The 23,323-nt window shown below is 40.6% G+C and overlaps 1 protein-coding gene across 1 annotated transcript in view; it reads right to left on the bottom strand.

Annotated features, from left to right (window-relative positions):
• The window catches only part of PDE3A (phosphodiesterase 3A), a 95,627-nt gene that overhangs the window by 5,592 nt on the left and 66,712 nt on the right, over positions 1–23,323 (bottom strand). Inside the window, 9 exon segments of the mRNA XM_075706998.1 lie at positions 3,015–3,170; positions 6,542–6,745; positions 8,955–9,154; positions 10,641–10,754; positions 14,171–14,282; positions 19,780–19,917; positions 20,627–20,630; positions 21,255–21,402; positions 21,844–21,929. Coding sequence (XP_075563113.1) covers positions 3,015–3,170; positions 6,542–6,745; positions 8,955–9,154; positions 10,641–10,754; positions 14,171–14,282; positions 19,780–19,917; positions 20,627–20,630; positions 21,255–21,402; positions 21,844–21,929 — 1,162 coding nt within the window.

Genomic DNA, 23,323 nt, shown 5'->3' with positions numbered 1-23,323 from the left:
AAAATCAGATTTTAACCTAGGTTAAATAAATTGAGAATCTAGCTTATTGTCCTGAATGCTAAAAGTAAGTCCTAGAAAGAACATCGTCTCTGTTTTCAGTCCCATCTGTATTGTGTCAGCATGGCAATATCGTGTCATGCAAAAAAACCAAAACAGGAAACCCACTGGGACATACTGATTTCTCAAGATAGTGAATACACATCTTCTATTAAAAAAAAAACAAAACCAAAAAACTCTAATATCTTACTGACTACCTGACCTCTTGGAATTTGCAGACTAACAGTTCAAATACATTTGCCCGCAATCCCCATGCCAAAAGGAATGCCATTAACAAAGATAATTTGTTATTCTGAATCAAATTTTGCAGAGAGGATAAATGTATTTTTTTTTTAATTACAGGACTGTAAGAAAGAGTATTGATCTGCTGGAGGGTAGGCTGGCCCTGCAGAGGGACCTGGACAGGCTGGGTTGATTGGCCGAGGCCAACTGTATGAGGTTCAACAAGGCCAAGTGCCGGGTCCTGCACTTGGGTCACAACAACCCCATGCAATGCTATAGGCTTGGGGAGGAGTGGCTGGAAAGCTGCCTGGCCGAAAAGGACCTGGGGGTGTTGGTAGACAACCGGCTGAACATGAGCCAGCAGTGTGCCCAGGTGGCCAAGAAGGCCAACAGCATCCTGGCTTGCATCAGGAATAGTGTGGCCAGCAGCAGCAGGGAGGTGATTGTCCCCCTGTACTCGGCGCTGGTGAGGCCGCACCTGGAATACTGTGTCCAGTTTTGGGCCCCTCAATACAAGAAAGACATTGAGGTGCTGGAGCGTGTTCAGAGACGGGCAACAAGGCTGGTGAAGGGTCTGGAGCACAGGCCTTATGAGGAGCGGCTGAGGGAGCTGGGGTTGTTTAGCCTAGAGAAGAGGAGGCTGAGGGGAGACCTTATCGCTCTCTACAACTACCTGAAAGGAGGTTGTAGTGAGGTGGGTGTTGATCTCTTCTCCCATGTAGTTAGCGATAGGACGAGAGGAAGTGGGCTCAAGCTGCGCCAGGAGAGGTTTAGGTTGGAAATTAGGAAAAATTTCTTTACGGAAAGGGTGGCCAAGAATTGGAACAGGCTGCCCAGAGAGGTGGTGGAGTCCCCATCCCTGGAAGTGTTCAAAAAACGGGTAGATGTGGCACTTCGGGACATGGTTTAGTCTAGTCTATCCTTGATTGGCTTAGTGTGGACTTGGTAGTGTAGGTTAGTGGTTGGACTGGATGATCTTAAAGGTCTTTTCCAACCTAAATGATTCTATGATTCTATAATCTCCAACAGTCCTTTGGAGCAGCCTCCAAGAGCACAGAAACATTAGTAGCACACTTTTCTGACTCAGGGAAAATAACCCAGATTCCTACTGTGGAACAGATAACAGTATCTTCCCACACGTGTTCCTCCCAAGCTCGATTCAGAGCTCACTATCCAACACTTTCACAATATTAATGTACTGGAGGACTTACTACCCTCTGACATTAGTTATGTTGGATCAAAGGAGAGTTATATCATATATCTGATTAAGAGGTTTTGTCTGCATGCAGTAGTCACCCACATAAGCTACAATCATCACTAGAATTGAGTGAAGTACAATTTGTTGGGAGAGTTGTAATGAAAACAGACAAATATGAAGAAAAGCATTTCCTGAAAGAAAATTTGGGAGATGAAGGTTGACCACTGTTGTTATGGGACTCACTCTCTGTCTTTAAGAAAAAGTGAAAAGAAAAATGAAACCAACTATATATGTAATACACATAAGGGTCATTGTTCTTTCTTTTTCTGAGCAGATCTGAAATAAATGAAGGAGCTTCAGGTCAATGTCTGAATTTTGTCCCTCTTCCCATTTCTTCACCTACTCCAGAAGGCAGCAGCAGCAGAAAATCCTGGTTTTTTCCAAACTGTAAGTACAGTAAATTTAAGGGAAGATGAAAAGGATTTAAAAGGGATTAATCTATGACTTCAAGCTACTGCACAGCCTCCCCAAGAAGTCTGTGGCGTGTCTGGTTCAGTGATTTAGCCTGCTTGCTTCCTCTTGAAAGGACAGGATGTAGAGTTTAGTCTAACTAGCGCATTCAAAATATGTTCCCTCTTGGGAAACAGAGGAATAGTGTGGGAACAGTCCTGTCCCTTGCACTCGGCAGGGCTAAATAGGTTATAATGAGAAAAGGTTCAATTAAGGGCTCCCTTACACCTGGCAGGAGAGGACCAGTGCTTGGCTGTATTCCCAGGTCTTTGTAAATCAATCTGTGGCTGTCCTCCTTGCTGATGCTGCCATCAGCTGAGCCTTGCATAATTAGAGCAGTTGTACTGACAAACCTTCTGAAAGCTGCAACTGTTGTCTTAAAAAATAAAGTATGAGTTAAGATCCACGTGTAGGGAGCAGATACGGTTAGTCTGTGATAAACTGAAAGTCAATTTTACAGTCATGCTCAGTACATAAAGGTTCTGCATGTGTGAACAGAGACGTGGCTCACAGGGAAGCTAAAATAATTTCTCTGCTCTGTTTAGATCATCTCAACAAGGATGTTGTGTCCAGTTTTGGAGACCACAGGTCAATAAAAGTGTGAGCCACCTGGAGTGACTGCAGAGGAGAGCAATGAGAACCAGCTGATGTCTTGAAAAGACATAGAAGGAAGGATGAAAAGACAGTTTGCACTAAAGAAGACTGAAAGGGAGACACGATGACTGCCAACAGAAAAAAAGAGGAAAGGAACACTTGTTCGCCATGTCCACTGTAAGGATAGTGCCAGACTGGAACAGTTAAACCTGTAGAAACCCCATCATCAGAGGTCTCTGAGGACACATCAGAAGTTTTAGTGACAAATGGACTTTCACTGATCCAGCAAAAGGATGGACTAGTGTAACTCTAGCCATCCCCTTCACCCCTGTTCTCTGTGATTTTCACTCATCACCACCACTAGCATGCTGCAGGACTGTTTAACACAAGACATGCAACCAGCAGATACCACTTTGGACATGCATTTACTTACCTGTTCATAAAACTCATTGACAATGCCTTCTGTCCACTGCAGATGTAAATCTTTGCATTTTGCAGGCCCATTTATGTCAGCCAGTTTGATGCACATCTGGCAAACCAGCAAGCGGTCATTCTCATTAGTCCAGTCAATTCCAACATCATCATTCACCTAGTAGACAGAAAAAGGAAAACCATGACAGTAATCCTGGCTAAAAGGATGCATCCACAGAGGAAGTTCTGCCCTGGGATATCTTACAGTATATTTAGCTATTTAACAAAATCACAAGTGCAAGCAGGTGAGCTAACCCAAGGTTGGAATTTACAATCAGCTGTAGAGCAATATGTAAAAAGAAAAATAAGTGAAAAACAATGAACATTGAGATAAATTATGAGAAATTAACATTTAGCAAATGATGTGCCTGTTTGAAAGCATTTGCTAGGAAAACAAACAATTGTTATCTTTCCATGGCATTTTCCAAGAAGTTACTACCTAATTGGTGTACAAAGATAAATCACCAACAAATGCCAGGCTGATTTAATTGCAGTGTGAAGATGCATGTAACGAGCTTATTTCCCTATTTGATCTGTCTGAAAGTATTCCCTATCTTTTTCCTTTTCTCTATTTTTCCCATACCTCCTCCCACAATAAAAAGTGATATATGCCATCAACTGCTCTAAAATAAAAGTGTCACCTTAAAGAATCGCAGAAAGGTTGAGGCTGGAAGGCACCTTTGGAGATCATCTAGTTCAACCCTCCTGCTCAAGGCAGGGCCAGCTAGAGCAGGCTGCTCAGGATTGTGTCCAGTTCGGTGCTGAATATGTCCAAGGAGGGAAACTCCACAACCTCTCCAGGCAACCTCTTCCAATGTACAACTCCCATCACAGAAAACGTGTCCTTCCTTATTTTTAAATGGGGATTCCTGTATTTCAGCTTGTGCCCGTTGTCTCTTGTCCTGTCACTGATACCACTGAGAAGAGTCTGGCTCCATCTGCTTTACTCTCCCTATCAGGTATTTATACACGTGGCTGCATCCCATCAGGTCCCATGGACTTGTGTACGTTCAGCTTGTTTAAGTGCTCCCTAACCTGATGCCATTCATTGAGGATAAGTCTTCACTACCTCAGACTTTCTCTCACACCTCAGGGGCCTGTGATTCCTGAAGCCAGGTCTTAGCCACAAAGATGGAGTCTGAAAAAGCATTGAGGACTTCGGCCTTTTATATCTCCAAATGGTGAGCGATGCCAATCTTTACTGCTGTTAGCCACATTTTCCCATCTCAGCCTTTTCTCCTAGAATACCTCCTGGTGTGGGAGGGGCTGTCTTCTACCATCCACTTAATTTTTGAAATTCAAATCCCTCCTTGAAACACAACTTTAATTGTCAAGCTTGCAATAGTTGAAAATGGACAGACAGTTGTTGTACTATGACTAGGTGAAACATCCACATCCTCTGTCAGCAGGTTCCCTGCCCCATACAGCAGTGGGCCCACATAGTGAGGGCTTTGCTTTTGGCGTACATGATCCAACATAACTAATGTCGGAGAACAGTAAGTGCTTCAATGCACTGATATCATCAGTGTCAGACAGTGAGCTTCCTTCATTATTTCTTGTTGGTACTTTCCAGACTGCAAGTTTTCTGGTGGGAGGATGCTTACACTACATGTGTTTACACTGACTTCTGTACAGAAGGGTCTCTCTGACTGTAGCTTCAATATACTAAACTACTGTTCAGCAACCCAATCAATAATGTGATCATTTAGAACTAATTTTATCAGTTACAGCAGCTCTACCCATATACAAACATGTCAGGTCTGCTCTCTGAGACCACTCTGGTACAAAAGAGTTTTTGCCAACCAAACATAAATAATCTGTTTTTTTGATTCCTCTGGGAAAGCCAGGCTCAGCGACAAGCACTGGTTAACATGTTCACCTTCTCCTCCACCTTTTGTTCTATGCATGACCATTTTACTATTCAAGTAATAAGGAGAGAGAAGGAGGTTAACAGATGTCCTTACAAATCTATAGTGAGCTGGCAGGACGTGATAAATCAGACTGTTCTATTTATCTGCAGTGTCTCAGGTACCACCTTGCTTGGTTACAACAGTGGTTACACCTACCGTTGTCTAGCCTGATACATATAAGACAAATTTCGTTTTCAATATCCACAATTTACGCCTAGTACTGTGGTCAAGCTTGTCCTCTTCCACAGTTAAGACAGTTAATCTCTGTGACAAAGCCACAGTAATCACTGGCTTAGCCTGTCTTTTTTCATTCCTTACTTATGTTCACAGAAGTCAAGGTTTTGGTTCAAACTGTCAAATTCAAAGGATGTATTCAGACAGCTTAAATTCCTTGTGCTTTATTGTCATTGTAGCCCTGACAGATGAGAATCTGCCAATACTGTTCAGTACTTTATGAGGAAATTAAGCTGGTGAAAATGATCCCAGAATTTAAAATTAAGACCTAAAGAAACCCCCCTGATATTACTGGAGGTTTTGGGACATGACTAGCATGGGTGCAGAAGGAGTTCAGACTTTTACAGATCTACAGATCAGATCTCTGTCTACCCTGGACCATAATTTAAGGCCTTTCTTTACAGCTTCTTAAAGCCTAAGAAGGAGAGGGATGTTACAGTGAAATGGAAAACAAAAGCAGTCATACACCTGGAGGCTTCAACATTTCAGGATACAGGTCCATCACAAGCAATACCACAAGAAAACATTTTATCTATGTCACCAAAACAGCTAGGAGGTCATAGTCCTGGATGAGAAACACACTGGGCTTGCTGTGTTTCTCACAAGGATCAAGAAGGCAGTACCAGCTCCAAAGGCAGGTATCACGAGGTAACATGCCAACAGCTCTGATAGATGATGGAGTTTAATAAAGTAACTTGATAGGTGGTGATTTCCAATAATTTAGGTTGAAACTGCACAATAATTTTTAAGAATCGTTTCCCAGGGTTGCAATTTTATACTCACTGAATGGAGCATGCAGGAAAGATCTTTTAGTGACCTTTCTCTGGGGTTTACCCATTTGAAACAAAGTAGGGAAGAAAGATCATGCTTTTATTGCATTTGAAATTAGAATTTCAAAATTGTTATGATTTCTGTGCTTTGATAATATAACAGTTCAATTATACCAATAAAAATTCACATTAAGTATTTAGCCATTATGGAAACTTGGTAACAGCTTTGATTTTTTTCGTGAGTGCTTTGCTAATACATCTGAAGTGCCAGTGAACAAGAGAACAATCTTGAAAAGTAGGATGTAAGTGGGATTTATATTCAAATAGTCCATAATATCCTTCGTCTTAAACCACTTACTGAAAAAACTAAACATATGTAAGAAAAGAAGCTGTGCCACTGAATTTAAATAAGTAAAAAATAACAGAAGTGCCAGATTACTATTCAACAGAATGTTTTGCAGCAGCCAAAAGGACATTCAGAAGAAAGAGCAACACAGCAGCCTTTTCACTGTGGTGCTACCAAGCCCCACAATCTTTTCTGACCATCCACCAGAGACCTGAATCAATCTTCTTACCTTGGCATTGAATTTGGCAACAAAGTCAAAGTGTTTCTTCAGGTCAGTAGCCAAAATTGCCTCAATGACGAGGAAGCGGAAATGCTTGAACTCCACGTGGTCGAGGTTGACCAGGAAGTTGTACTCTGGCCTTGACATGAAAAGGTTCCAGGCAGCAGCAGCGTGGTGGTTCTCCAGGACGGAGCGGTCATTGTACAGCACCGCCTGTGAAAGTAATGCGGGCAGCTGAAAGCTGAGAAACCGCTTAGCAAAAGAAACACTGCAATGCAGAAATGAGAATGGCGTGGGGATGATGCATGAGGGAGGTTCAGGTTTGCTTGATTTCTTTGGCTCTTTTTTTTTAAAGAACTTCTCGAGGTTTGAACATGTGATTTCGGCAGGACTAATAGCAGACACCTGAATTGTGATGGGGAAGATTTATTGGACGATTGATTTGAAAAATCTGGGTCTTTCATGCTCAAAGGTCTTTGGTTCCTGACTGAACTGCGTCATATGACTAGATTATTCTGTTTCAGGCCACAAATTAATAACTAATATAATATAGGTGTGTGCTTCCCTGTTTCTCAGAACTAACCTCATTTAACAGGGATTATTATCTTTGGCGTTTGTACCTGGCAATTCTGTCCATATTGGATTGATTCCAAACACAGAAACAAGTGAAATTCCAGTTTGCAACCTGACAACACACACTCAGCCTGACAGATTTCTCAATGCTAAAATCCAATCTGGCTCAATCTTTACCAAAACAAGATGCATAACTCTCATAGTGATGGCAATTCCATTCAGAAACTAAAGAAAGATCTCGAAAATTGAGTTTAGGGGACAACAACCATCCAGGAAATCTCTCCACTTCAGCAGCATTCAGACTTTTAACAATTTGGTTTATGGAAAGAAAAGCTTTTGGAAATTTCCTTCTATGTAAAACAGATACAAGTTTTGCAACTTTTTACGCAAATATATACACATACGTTCCAGTGGCTTTTCACTTCAATTATATTTTTCTGTCATCTAAAGATGAAAAAATTCAATCCTGTCCTAAAGTACAGAATCTATTCTTTACCCCAGACAACAGGTTGCTGAAGCAACTCAGCTTTACAGCCCATCTTGCCTAACTGCACAGTAAGCATTTGAGATAGATATATTGTGCTATCCAGGCCCAACTCCCGAGGTCAGATTTTTAATACAGCAGCACTGTATCATTACTGGAAGCTGATACTGCTTGTCATGAAAAAGAAGAAAAAAATCTAGATGCCAAATACAAGTTCTGCAAATTTCAGGTGATATTAAAAAAAAACAAAATAAAAACCCCAAACAACTAATGAAAACCAAAACTCCCAAAAATAACAAGAAGAATTTGAATTTTCCCCATTCATTTATCTTCAAACTAGGGACAATACATTAAGGCTAATCATCTAACTTCCCTTGTTGATTTTTACAACCACAAAGCTATAGCACTCATTTCTTAAAATTAGATTTAAGGATAGGATATGTTTTCTATCAATCTATTTACCTGGCCAGAGTATCAAAGTTCTCCATCACATAAAGATGTGGCAAGGATGAGAAGTATTACTACCAGTTTATAGACAGACACTGATACAGAGCAAGTTCAGGTGACTTGCTTTTAGTAAGAGAGGAAGTCTGGATCCAAGTTGGGGAGTAAATCTAGAATTTCTGCATCCCTACCCAACTCGTCACCATTAAGCTATCTTTTATTCTTTCCTTGTCCATAGAAATATTTTTCAGCACAGTATGCTGAAGCCAGGCAGGTCAGCTATGTAAAGTAAGGAAAGATGATCTCATAATTAAGCCAATAAACAGTGACTCAGAATTGCTGAATTCAACTGCCAGCCTTGGCAGCAACTTCTGTGCAATCTTAGGTAAGTCTCAATTCTTCATTTATAAAACTGAGATTATTTTCCACACACACACCCTGCCCTGATAAATGCATAGTGTAAAAATACATTCATAAAAGACTGCAGCTGCTCATATTTGATAGGAACAACAGAAAATATGTTATGATCATGCACAAACTAACCTGCATGGTGGACTGGCAACTATACAGGTGTTTTTTTATTTTATTTTAATCTTTCTGTGCCTTACTGAGTAGAATAATTCATCCCTTATTTCAGTTACAGCTTCTCTATCAGTCAGCAGAGAATTAGCTTCTCCTTCACTGAGACATTTTATCAGTACCTTTCTTAACAGCTCTACTAACTGAGGATGGTGAGGGTGTGTAAGAAGACTCTTACTGGTAATCCCCAAGTGAAGTGATTATTTCTGTCACTTCAATAAGCTGTTTCAAAATATTTGGTAGACTTGTGCTTAATGGAGGCCACAGGCACCACTGGCAAGGAGAAGCTGTTACCAAAGACCTTCCAAAACTTAACAGCAACGCTGCTTGAGATTTATTTACCTGAGGAGCACTCGTTGCTACCAAAAAGGCATTGGTCCTTCCTGGATGATCATAATCATGCATGGCTGCAGCTACATAAAGAGCCATCAATTCAAGGGCAGGGATGTTGCCAGCTAGGCATCCATAGCTGTCATCTGTAGGTGTATATGTCTTCGAAAACACATAACCCATATGGCCGTGAGTGATTCCACTGTCAGAATCTGAGCAGAAATAAATAAATGACAAAAAAAAAAAAAAAAATCCTTACTACTTTTTCAGGGACTTACTGAAACAGATAGAAGCAACAAAGCAGGAAGAAAAGGAGCAAATTTACAATACATAATAGAAGAGTAAACACATCCTGACCTCAATGCTTTCTGATACCGTGCACATGATCCAGTGCAATAAGGCACAAAATTGGAAAGGGACAAATTCCGATCCCACCTGGGGATCTTCCAGCCATACATCAGAGCCTGTTTTCAAACTATGTAAGTTACTAGCAATAAGCCATGGATTCATGGCCACGCTGGAGCTTTGTGGGTAACTCGATCTTCCCACTCCTTCCTCTAATTGCTTCAACATATAGATTAGTCTATGAGACACTAACAGTCTTTAAAGCAAAGGACTAGCATTTATTAATTCAATTAAGGTACATGTTTTCCAATCCAAAGGTCTAGACTTTGGATCTTTGCTGACAATCATCTTAACAGCATCTTTTTGAAGCAGCTTGAACATGCCTGTCAGAGGCAAATACTGAGTGAGATGTTTTGCTATTTTATTCTGCTTGAATGGGTCTTACATGCAGCTGAACAATGTCTTTCAAATAACAAACACCAAAAAGCCCCCAAACTCAACCCCTTTCATTCCACCCCTTTCACCTCACCTACAAAGCCTCCAACAGCCCTTGCTAATAAAATTTTCCAGGAATAAAAACTTTTCCTGCCCCACCAAAACATCCTGAAGTGTTTCACAAATGATATGTATGTGCCACACAGACACCACCAAAACAAGCAGAAGAAGAAGTGGTTTCTGCGGAACAAAGTCCTGCTTTTCCAGGAACTCCCTCAGAACTCCCACAAAATACAGACAGCTCCTCTAGTTGCTACAGCTGAATCTGGAGAAGTTAATATAAAGATGCAGTAAGAACATCTTCCTGTAAGGTGCAATCATAAACCACCAGATGAGTGGTCTGGCAAACTAGCTGCAAAATGGTAGTAAGTCTCTTTCTTTGGAGACAGTGAGGAAAAGCAAAGGAACACTTCACAACAGCCAAGCAGCAGCAAGTGCACGGCACTACCTGCATGCCCCAGTGGTTTTGTAATAGCAAAACAATGCAGGGTTTGAGGATTGAAAAGTATACACTGCTTCTGGAGCAGCAATGAAAAGCACTACTATTACAGTTTTCCTAGTAAAAGCTTTGTAAAAATCAAATGGTTACAAACATTCGTTGTTATGGGTGACAACAAAGGCCTGCATTCATACATCGTTGTGTGTGTATATAAGTATTAGGTTTTGGAGGACCAATTCTATTCTCTTCAGTTACACAAACATACCTTAACATCTCCAACATCCAATGTGCTACTGAACTTAGAAGTCTATATAAATAACAAATACTGCACACATTCCTCAATTGTTTGATTTCTTACAGCAAATTTCATGACAAAAACCTTAAAAATACAACCTATATACTTGCACATTTAAATATACCTGAATCGCTTGCTGACCCGTGATCATTAATCACAGTTGGGAGTCCTGGGATGGGCTGAGTAGTAAGGTACCAAACGGCATGTAGAACATCAGTTGCGTGGATTCGGTTGTGATCTGTGATACAAAGCAAATGACACTGCTATTAAACATGAAGGATATTTCCAACAGAGGGAAATCAGCACCATCTAGTGGGTACTGCATGGCAGTCAATCGAGCAGAGACAAATCGAACATTATCACAAGCATGAAAAACAGCTGTATTCTGTAAATGCTCAGTTTTTCTTTTACTAAAGTTGAAGCACTTTCAATAGTATATCTCACACCAGTCAAGAAAGAGAAAACAGCAGAGAAGCAGTAGGATCTGCAATGTAGGAAACTTTGCAAAGAAAGCGTTAAACAAGGAGCCTGACCTGTGCTACCAGCTCCGATCCTTTGCTCCAGTGGTTGCCTTTAGCTAGCTAAATGACATCGGGTACATATGCACTGTTAACCTCCGATCCAAATGAAATCAGTGGGAAAATCTCATCCACTTCAGTAGCCAGATTCCACCTAGCTTCTAAATACAAGGCAGGTAACACGTACCTGACTCTACTTGAACAAACTTAGGTGCTGTGCTAGCAGCTGCACTGCAAAAAAAGCAAACTCAGGATATGTGTACACTGCACAGTTAAACCAGGTTCTTTCTGCCATTTTCTGGCCAGAGATAAGAGTTCAGGCCCCAGATCCTGTAATCTGGCTTACTACAAGCTCTCTTCACAGAAATGAGAGATAAAAGTCACCCCAAGGCTCACACCACCAAATCCTTCAAGGCCAGATAAACTATCCCACAATCAACACAACTGGTCGAAAAAGAATCACATGGTAGTTCAGCACAAAGCATCATCTAAACGTATGCTAGCAAAGAGAAACCATGACGCTGAAAGAGGCACAATGCTTTGCTGCACCAGGGCCAAAGCTTACATCTGGACAAGCATTTCTGCTTGTGATTCAGGCTAATTTTGGGCAGAGCACAGGTATCTTCTACAGTGACAGAAACACAAAGAAATCTGCTAATCTAAATTATAACCTGGGGCTACATTACTGCTGCTGCAGTTCTGGAAAGATGCATTTCAGAGGACAAAGCACAAAAATGTGGGACTCCACTGCTGGGTCACCCCCATCTGTAAAACTCACGGTAACTGGCTACACCTCTAGATAATTGGTCATCTTACTTGGAGACACCTTGGAAATGCCAATCAGTAATGTGCCTCCCATTGGCAAACCAGCTACTGGAATAGGCTTGATGGGAACAGGTGAACAACTAGGTTATATTAAGAAGATAATGGTCAAGAATCAAGGTAACACTGGAGATGATATGTATCCTTCATTAGGAAAAATTACCAACACACAAGTCCAGAAGCCCTCTCTAAGAATAAGTAAAGTTGACCAGATTCATCAGGGGTGAAAAAACGTCTGTACTCTGAGGGAGTAGAAGGGACTGGCAGCAAGATGTGTAAGCAACCTGGTTTTATACCTGCTGCATCCTAAAGATATGCAGTGTGCACCTGACAGAGGGTTTCTCAGCACTGAAGTTGAACTTCAACCTAGAGGCCCCTCCTTCTGTGGGAGAGGAGGAAGGAAGGAGTCCTGGGATGGATAAAGCACCCTGGAGAGCCATATTTGCTCTCTTGCCACTACTGCTAGGGGATGGATAATGCCTGCTCCCGCTGGGGACAGCCACCTGCCCCCTCCAGAGCAGCACTGCTGAGCCCACATTTCTAACCCCTGCCATCAGCAAGGGCAGCAGCTGCCAGTCTGCATCTCCCTGGCTCTGCCAGAGGATGGCTCACCACCTTGCAGACCCTACACTCCAGTGCTCAAGGCAACTGTCTACTTTGGCTACGCCTAAAATCAGCAGTATCCTGCCTGCCAAGGGCAGGCAGCTGTAGCACAGAAAGATTTATTATATTCACAATTTGCAATCACTTTGCTTACTCACTAAACGTGAGCATGATGTCATGCCACTTGGCCCTTTTGTTTACCCCTTGCTTTCCTCGCTTGCTCTCCTTTGTCTTCCCTGTGAGCTTCTCTTTAAATACTTGTTAGTGACTGCTAGCTGAAATTTTTAACAGCAAAACAATAAGCAGCACAGGAATGGTTATTTTTGGAAGGAAGGAAGTAAAATAAGGAAGGAGTCTCTTCTCCCCTGCCTTCCTCAAAGTACTAAGAACATCTCTCCTGAGACACTAATCTCCTCACGCAAAACCTAGAGGACAGCCCTGCGTAGGGTTCTAATGCTTTTCTCAGGAGTAAAGGCTGAATTAGCCTCTTGTGAAACTTGTACTGATTTAATCTAGCTGGGATAGCCACCATTAGTTTTGTGTGAATAACCCATTTTTCAGTTCAGCAACCAGAAGAAAGAAGTGGTTAAGTCTAAACAAGTTGTTTTGCTTTCTACCCCTCCACAGAAATAAAACACTGGAAAGTAAATTAATTTTGTATCAGACAAAATATCCTGCTTTACTAAAAAGAAACACACTTAAGAAAAAACAAGGAAATGAAGGGCTACATTCACAAAACTTCCTAAGACTCTATGAATAGTTAAATGTTTTAAACAAAGAGGAATGGCTCCAGTAGGACAGACAGACTGTGGGACATCCACCTATAACTCCCTCAGGCTACAATCTGCTGCTTCTAACCCCTGATCTGGTTCAAACACAAGGAAAGATTTGAAATTTGGTCTCTCACTTTCCCAGAAGAGAGTCCAAACCACCTGGCTGGGAGGCATTTTGAGGTAGCTTTCCTTCAAACCCTCCCACTGTAGCTGTTCCAATTGGTATTTAATATTTTGAGAGAGAGACTATATGACTTATTAAACCAAAGTTTCAGACATTTTTCTGGGAGGTGGGAGAAAACAGGGTGTCCTATATTCCTCAACACTGCTGTTATCTGCCAGCTAAAGGGGGTAATAACACCCTCTCTCCTCCTGGAAAAAAAGTGTCTTTTGCAGTTGAAGCAGTTTGGTAAATTTAATTTGAATTAGTGAATACTTTGGGGATGACTGAAAGCAGGTTTTTCAGTGAATAAATGATTTACAGTGAAAAATAGGATGCACTCATATACTTGGCATATTTTTTCTGCTTTACAAAGCTCATCTCCTTTGGTAGCATAGCACTGCTACTGTGTAAAAATCCAAATTGCTTATGGGGGGTGGGGGGAAATGTTTCAAAAAACTTCAACTGGGGCACTGGGGTTCATTTGCATCATGAGGAAAATTCTTTGTACCTATAGTAGCTTTGTATGGTATCAGGCTTGCACAGAATTTGCCATAAATTATTATGAAACAACGAAACATTAAATGCAATGAAAGAAAGACTAGAGGCTGTGGTTCAGCACCAGCCTCTGACTAGAGAGCCATGCATTTGGTCGAGATGTAGCAGAAGAAAACAAGTAGCTGTTATAATAAGAGAAGAAAGGCTTCAATAACAAAACGTGTGGAAAATGCCCAAAACTTTAAGAAAGCATCATTATCTGCTGGGAATTTTTACTTACAAGGTATCTCTCGGTATCCACATTCCAAGGCATGAAAGTAGTTCATAAATTCCCTCACTGGTATTTTAAAGGTTTCAAACAGCCCCATGTCTTCAAAAAGCCTGTATGATACCTGAAAAAACCAAAAGAACCATGCTGCTAAATAGACCAGAAAAAGTCTAAAAATTAGATATAAAAATCATTCTGTTGAAATACCCCATGAAAACTTGCTTTCCTGTTAGTATCTTCTCAAGTACATCTGATCCAGCTATAGCTGCAGCTATATGCATTTCCATAGGGATGTGGCTAGACAGCCAAACAGACAAGCTATTAGTACCAAACAGTCCTCATTCCTTCATGACACCCTTCCAGGTGTTCTTCTCTTCCTTTCAGACATATGGATGCCCCAAATTTTGCAAGCACCTCAGAAACATACACACATAAAGAAGATATCCAGAGGTCCTTAGAGTCTTGGGAAAAATTTCCCCACAAACTTCTCCAAGGAGCATCCATGAGTCAAATCTATTCCCAGAAAAAGTGGGAACAAGTGACGGAATGACAAAAGCAGAGAACCATTCAGATCCTATGCATTATCTCCTTTCCCTCACCCCCATTTTGGAAGGGAAATGGCAAAAGTCACTTCTCCGATAGGATTTCAGAGGCAGCAAGTGGCTTAGGAAGCAGAGCTGCTTCAAGTGTTCCTGCACAGAAAGGTAACTGCAGACATCCAGGAGAGGATATATTGGAAGGGAGAATGTGATGGATGAGTGAGGGGGCGTTCAGGAGAGACGAGTGCTCAGAAATGTAGACAGCAGCTGCTGCAAAATGGACGCTTTTGAAAACAAGTTTGGACTTGACATACAGAACAATGGGACATAGTAAAATTACTGCCTGCCCTTTTCACTTCTTCACAAATTGGACCCTGAAGCCTTTCAACTTCTTTCTTTATTTACTGCTGTTAGCTAAACTCTGTCCTTTTGATGCCATCTGTCTGGTAATGATCTGCCTAGAGCCAAGTAATTTAAAGCACACTTGGTATGATGAGTGCTATACCAATAAGAAATTGTTACAAATTATGTTTCATGTTTCACACCTGAATGTAAATCAAACACCTATCCACAGCCACTTCTTTCTGCGTATTGTGTACATAGATTGGAACCTGCGAGCTGCACTTGAAGTTTCATGAACAGAAACTTCAAATGTCCTGCCACTATGGATTTTTACAGTAAGAATAATAAAAAAGGATATGAATTTGCAGCATTAATGATCTCCCCCACTGCCTGCCCTCCTAGTCATTCCCTACGAGGAAAAACCTGCATGTGAACTAACTCTGGCACAGCATTGCAACAAAGGCAGTGATGATGAGGAGACAGGTTGAGTGTGGTGTCTGACACCATCCAGGATGCCCCTCTAATGATACATATCTGACGGTTAGGGTTCTGCTTGTGGCCCCAGCTCTTACTTCTGTTCTTACTGTAATTGTTAAGTGCCACTAGCAATGCAGTCAGAAAAATCACTGCTGGTGGCAATTTCTCTTTGTGGCCATGGCTGTTGGCCACACAGAAAAAGCTCTTTATGGCAAAGGAGTGAAAGAACAACTGAATTACAGTGCTCTGGCAGACACGAGCCTAGAATAAAAGGTAGGGCCTGTAGAAGGCAAAACTTTACTCTCTGAAAACCCCTGGGATCCTCCTGTACTGAGGCAAAGTGAAGAGACTGACTTTATGCATAATTTGCATTAGAAACGGCATAGAATTCTGTTTATCTATCTGGAATCATGGCTGAAGTAAATCAGCTGGGATCCAAAGTTTCAGCTACAGAGAGTTGAGGCGGTTTACACTCTAGTCTTAGATCATTGAATGGTGAGCTTCATATGTCCAGCAAAATATCCCTGCATAAGAAGAGGAAGCATAAAGAAATATTATTCTACAGAACAAACCTTACTGGTCTACACTACCAATACTAGATATGTTGAAGCATGTCATAAAAGCATATTTTCCCCCCCCTTGGATTTTGGGGGGCAGGAAATTCCACAGCAGTTGAAGTGAAGCTGACTGTGTTGGATATGAATGATAGCTCTTCCCCATGACTTGGAGTAAAATGGTATTATTCTCTGTGGTCATTAGAAAGCATAAACAGCCCAGCAAGTCATTTAGACATTTTTGTAATGCTTTCTTTCTTTCTCTCTTTCTCAGCAAATAGGGAGGAGGAAGGGGTAAGGGCAGGTCTGAAAGAGCAAAAAAGGGCATTGATGTCTTCCAGAAAGTCAACTAACTAAATTGTTTCATTAAAAAAAAAAAAAAAAAGCCAGAAAAACTGTGCAGTTTTGTTTATTCTTTGCTCTGTATTAACCCCTTTTAAAGACTTCCGTCCTTTAAAATCCTTCCTTCCCAAACTGCATGCTGCTTCATGAGCTCCCTGGGAGTTACCAAACCACAGGCTGAGCACGGTGCCCTTGCAGCCGCAGCGTGGTCCCCACTGCCAGCGACAAGCCCAGGGAAACTCTGACGGCTGCCAGGTGCTTGGCAGTGGGTGCTCCACACTGCCTCTTCCCTCCTGCCTCCATTTTCTACTTGTCTCTGCAATGATTGCTAACACTTGAATGAATCATTTATCCCTCAGATACTTCTGGTGGTGCTGCATGAAGAAGGACAAGTGCTTCTCCCAAATGATTCCTAATAAAAGCTTTTTTTGGAAATGGGGATCGTTATTCACACGTAGCTCCTCTCCTGGGTGTTGCAGGCACACACAGACAGCTCTTGTTAGAGGACATGTGCAAAGTTTAGATTAGCAGTTCCCCACTCATTTTTTGCAGGCAACCCTCTTGCACTCCTTTTTTGTCTCTTGTATTTTCTTTCTGCAAACATATGTTTCTTTTAAGTTGTGGCCCCTGGTCGCTGGCTTTGACAAACACAATTCCTCACAAGGGCCATTGTGACAATCCTGGGAACATCTCATCCTCCGAGGATTGATCTCCCCTCGGTCCTTCATATAATGGCTGCAGTTTCTCTCTGCAGAAGTCATGCATGATGATGCGATGACCAAACGTTCCTCTTGGCACTACCCAGGGACAACTCACATGCATTGCAACGATGCCACCCCGCCTCGACGCTGCTCATGTACCGAGAGCACAGGAGCATCACCAGCACTTCACATCTCTATGGGCCCAGTAATAAAAGCTAGAGAGAGACCTTGACTTTAGCCTATTCTTTTTCACTTTATTTGCTTTCCAAAGAAAATGAGTTTTTCTTCCACAGGTTTTAGTTTTATAGGAGCTGTAAGAAGAGTGTTAAGTGTGACTGAAGACATTATCTAACTTTATGGCCTGTTGTGAAGCACCAACTCAGTTGGAGAGTTTTGCTGTTCCTTTCTGAAATGAGACTGGTATGTAAATTCCTCTCTAACCCCTGTCATGCATATTTGTTAGTGCCACATTTAGAGTGCTTTCCACTGTACTTTGCACAGATGCTTTTATGGCCGCTGACTGGTTTGGGGTCTTTTTATATGTCTAAATCAATTTAACATTCCAAAAAGAAGAAAAAGACATCTCAAGCAGCTTTAAAGATGCTAAGCCAGCATTTGCTTTCTAAACTGAATGCTTCCCTAGAGGCACGTGTCAACTCTGCTTTGTTCCATCTCATAAATTTAACCTAGCAAGGCAAACATAGTTAATTCAGCTTGTTAATTTACTTCTTTTTAATGGATGAGTCCATTTAATGGCAAAGTACAGAGAATAAATCATTAGAGCTTTTGTTTTTCTTTGTTTATAATATCCCCGGATTTAAAAACTATACAAGAAAAAGACAATACTTTTAGCTGGAGAAAAAGATTTATTTGTTTTAGTTCTCTTATTTCTGAAAATAATTTTGTAAGGAACATATGAATAGATGGAGGAAAGAACTAAAGGAACTATATTTTATGAACAAGGTTGAACTTGCTACATTCTGCTCTTAGGGAGTGGGAGTTATTACAAACAGCTGTTATAGAAAATGTTGAATTTTGATCACAAATATTACTTATCAAAGCTTCATTATTTCATTTCACAGGCCTCATTTTGTAGCATTGCAAAATGGATAATGTGCTCAGAACCTGTGCAAAAGCAGATGTTGGGAAACAGAGTGTGGAGCTTTAGTGCAAATTGAGGGCGGCACAGGGGAATTGTCCTGAGAGGTACAAAACTCCATGCATCTTGGTAAAGTGCTTAAAACCTACAGAGGTACCCATGTAAAACCAGAACAAATTTTGCCCCATCCAAACCGTGGGTTATGCCATTAAAAAAAAAAGTTCTGTTTTTCCTTATGTTTCATTTTTCATTCTATAATGTGCTTTGCTCTTAGAAAACACCATGACCAATATAATCTAGAAGTGCATTTTAATCACATGCTCACTGTCTAGTGTAAAAGTGTCTCAATGATAATCACCGAATTTATTATCAACATCCACATCCAGCCACAGTTTGCCTATTTCTCTAAAATTAACCTAGAGAGCTTGCAGGCTGGTTAAACACAGATGTTACTTGCCAAACTACAGAACGATAAAAGGCAGACCACAGAATAAATTTGAATTCATGCTGTGGTTTTCCTGGTTGATCACTGGATAATTGAATGTAGCTGAATAACAGTTAACCACCAAGGGACCAAGATTTGATACAGCATTCTCTGGAGCTTGTTGCACTGAGATCTGCCTGACACACTAACCTCTGTGTTTGGGGGGGGTGTTAATGGTCCCACATTATACCAATTAACATAATCTCTTCTTTCCAGCACTCATCACTACATAAAGCCTTGTAAAGTGATACTAGATCAGGTTCTCTTGGGTTTTTTTACCTTCCATTCCTAAATGTAATTACTTGCCTTTCCTGTTTAATAAACTTCAATACTTCCGTAAGAAAAAATGGCTAATTTGTCAGTGTGACAGGAAAAAGAGGCATAACAGAGCAGAAAGTTCAGCCAATAAGGTGATTATTGAAGTGACATTAATCGTGCTGGGCTGTGTCAGCATCTGCATTCAACATAAAGGAGAGAATGAAAAACTGGTAGTTGAAACACAGACTAGCAAGCTCTCACATCTTGATTCATAGTAAATTAGTCTTCCTTATGTAATAATGATATGAATTTCTTATCAAAGTGCTGACTCTTTAAAGGTGAGGGAATATAGCAAGGACTGTTTTTTTCCTCCACTTCCTGAGACCTTGCTTTCTTGCACAGCCTGACTGAAATCATAAAAGAGGATCAAAGTTCTGTATTTCCTGCATCAACTGAATATATTTACTGGTTAGCCATCCCATGCTGAACCCCATGAGAAATCCTTTCACAAAGAACTCAGTAAGGGGTGGCAGCACCTCCTGCAGATAGAAGAGAATATTCAGAAAGGTTTATGTAACTCATTGGCAGAAAGCAGCAGGCAAAATAGGTGTGTGTTTTTTTCTTTCACATTTTTAAATGTAAAAATATGGAAATGTAAAAGTAGGGAATGTAATGAGATGGAGTTCATATTGTTAGCTTCAAATTAGGTGGCAGGGATCATAATTCATTGGATGATCAGCTTGTAAGGACAATGGGTCTTAACACTACTTTGTCTAAATCTGTCAATAATCTAGCCAGTCATTGCAGACAAGATATCCTTCTTACCTGACTGAGAATCCGACCACATTTCTTTCCAATTTTTTCCACCAGATCAAAGATTGGGAAGTTCCAACTATTTAGCTGCTCCATCAGCGGATCCAGGTTGTCCATAACCAGAGGCTCAGGTGCAAGTACAGGCTTGTCCTATGCCAGAAATCAGAATAAAGAGAAATCATAGCTCTGTGAAGCAACTCATGCAAAAATTTATGCTCTTAAAAACTAAGGTCACATTAGCATCATCTGTAAGCCAATGGTACTCGACTCAGCTCAGCGGAGATGTCCCCATTTCTACGAGCCCTGCAGCTAGTCACTCTCCTTTATAATTTGTTTCACTTGAATGAATGGGAAATTCTGTATATGAAACATCAGTCTCTGAACTTATCCATGAGACGCATTCATTCATTCATTCATGGGAATCATTCATTCATTTCCAAGGGAGCCTGCCTTCATTGTAAAATTTGCTGCAGTACAGAGGGAAAAGTGTTCAGTTTCTGCTTCCGCATCAGGACCCATTCGTTATAATCTAACATGGCTAACGGAGCTTGGTCCAAGTGAAGACTTGTAGTTCTTAAACTGAAACCTACCTGTTTTTCAAGGTCCACAAATAAAAGATGGGGTGTGTCCCTCCTTTAACATTTCTCCCTATATGCTTCCTTGAATTTCATTATTACTAAGAAACTGTACATAAGTAAATGCCAAAATATCCCAAGAAAAATGCCTTCTCTCAGTACATCCAATTCAACAGATTACAATAAATTTTTCAAGAGCTCATGCCAACTTAAATTTGTTAATTCAGTTGTACAACAGGCTGTGGAAAATTTAACTAAACAAAGCTTTCCCTCTACATCTCAACCAAGCTTACAGCTGAATACAGTAGTCGTGAGATCAGCACTTGTTCACCATACTGCAATGTTCTTATGTTCAAGACATACACCAACAATAATATCATGCAGCACCCTCACACAAGTGTTAATTTATTTTTAAATAAGGACCACTGTATATATTAGCCAAGACTGCAAGGCCATTGAGAAACTGAAGTGGCTGAACAGGAAGACTATATATCATGCCGGTAATCTGAGAAGATAATTTCTCTTCCTTCCAATCTATTTCCTTTAAAGGCAACGTTAACACAGAAGCCAAACATTTCAGAAATGCCTAACGCCAGATCCATAAACTTGTATTTATTCATCAAAATAGATGGTTAGTGTTTCACAAGTGGCCAGTGCTTAGCAGCATATTTCAATGGTTCCTTTCAATTCTTGAAAGTCAATCCTCCTACTGCAAGGTAGGAGCCTGCTGCAATTGTTGCTTAAAACCACAGTCACAACCTTTAGACAGACCCAGGGTTTTTTTTGTGGGGGTTTGGGTTTTTTGGTTGGTTTGTTTTTTTGTTGTTTTTCCTTTTCCCAGTGTCAGTATACACTCAGTCTATTGTGCGAGTGGAACTTAAACAAATCACCTCAGGTGGTATTAAGGGATGCAGAATGATGGTCTCAGGCGTGTACGTCCTACAGACGGATCCCTTCCGGGTCTGCTCTTTGGAGCAATCTGTCTCATCATCATTTTGTACGATATCGCTGCTGTCACTGTTGTTGGTCTCATAGTCAGAAGTGGCTTGCGCAGGATCATCTACAACACAAATCACAAAGATTGTTGTGTGAATAGCAAGGATTGCATCAAAGTCATCCTGTGACCTTCTGAATAATAGCAACAGGATCTCTGACTCATAATACATATGTGCTGCTTGGCTGGGTCCAAAGTCGGACAATCTGTCCAAAGGCATTAAAGCATATACCCTGCAGAGTGTAAAAAATGGGATCAGGGATTGAAGAGTGAGAAAAATTTTGAGGACTGTTATTTGAGCTGATTAGGTTAGATGAGGGAAACCATATTTCCTTTATATTTTAACTCCATTCTTCGTTAGTATTTTGCACGTTGTACATACAAAAAGGAAAGGAGCCTCAAACACAGTTTGTATGGTCTCACCTACATATGTTCTCCTTTTATGACAGACAGTGAATGACTATTGAATCTTAAGGGATGAGGAGTTTTTGATGGACAAAGAATTACCTGTTCTGTTCAGGGTGTGTGTGGAACCATTATTTCTATCTAGTGTCCCATCACCAGCTTCTATTTGGTTATAGGGTCTGCCACAGCTGAAATACATCAAGAAACATGCACAATATAAAGAACCATGCGCATTAGACAGTCTTATGTAAAATGATTTCCTGCTGACAGTGTAAGATTATGTCATACAGTATAAGCTATGGTACAGGGTGCATTCTCCAGACAAAATCACAAGAGTGAGCTGAAGTTTTATTGGAAGTCAGGAATGTAAAAAGACAAAAGTACCAAAAGACCTTAGATTAACTGGCCACCACCATTAAATTTGTGTTGCCAACAGTAAACCTATACCATGTGATTTTTTTTTTTTTTAAATGACTTTTTTATTCTCTAAGTTTATCAGTACAAAAAAAATCCCCTGGTTTTGTACTACAGCTGCCCTATAAACATGATTTAAAATGATGAAAATGTGCCAGAGTGCCATACAATCTTATATAATTCAATTTGAACACACTCATGATGTGGCTTTACTCTACTTTCCTTGCTTAAAACTTCAATATGTTCCTCTTAAGGCGGAAAAAGGTATTTTGGCATTACTTCAGCGACAACATACCAAGTACACCAGAACCAAGGGGGCGTTTTGGGCGAACATGAGGTGAGTGATCTGGCATCCAAACATTTAGCAATGAAACAAGAAGACAGAGTTTGCTTCATCATTCCCAGAACAGACAGACATTGTGGGAGAGATCACAATATCATGGCCTTTCAAAATGAGTGGCTCTTCCCTTCCATTAAAATGCTTTATTCCTTGTGTGTGATTCCCTTTAAGCCCTAATAAATTCAATACCAGCTGGAACACTTCAAATTACACTCTCCCAATATGATTGAATCTAGGACCTGAAGGAACAATGATACACCATGAAAACATGAGAGAACTTAAGAAATCTGAAGCCTCATTTAGCAGCATTGTATCAAATCTGTCCATAAAAAACTGACATTTTAACATTTCCTTCTCTGGTTTGGGTCAGTATTTTGTGGCATATCTTATATATAACAGCCTTTGAAAAGCAACTATTACAAAATTATTTTGTTTGGTCAAACTTTGTATTAGAAACTTTGCACCAATGAAAGTCCACCAAATGAAAATGGCTGAAACCCCATGCCTGATGGCTTTTGACTGGGTCATTCAAAACATATTCTGGAGCTTGGTATGCCCTGAAAACATAATGAATTCCTGAAAGAATTTTAAATAAAAATACAAATCTGTATACAATGATAATTGTAGTGCATAGCCAAGCAAATAAATCTTGTATCACTCAGGCTGATAAACAAGATGAAAACAATGTATTAATTTCTCTCTCCCACATTCCTTGTGGTTTCCATAAGGTCAATGCTAACAAGCCAAAATGTAAGAGTAAAAGAGAAAGAGAGCCTTTGATTGGTTGTAATGCTACAAGGCTTTTGTGTCATTATGAGTGTACCTCCT

This window comes from Pelecanus crispus, chromosome 1, assembly GCF_030463565.1.
Source record: "Pelecanus crispus isolate bPelCri1 chromosome 1, bPelCri1.pri, whole genome shotgun sequence".
Classification (NCBI taxonomy): Eukaryota; Metazoa; Chordata; class Aves; order Pelecaniformes; family Pelecanidae; genus Pelecanus; species Pelecanus crispus.
The sequence above is the reverse complement of the archived record's forward strand: the minus strand, read 5'-3'. Positions and strand labels throughout refer to the sequence as shown.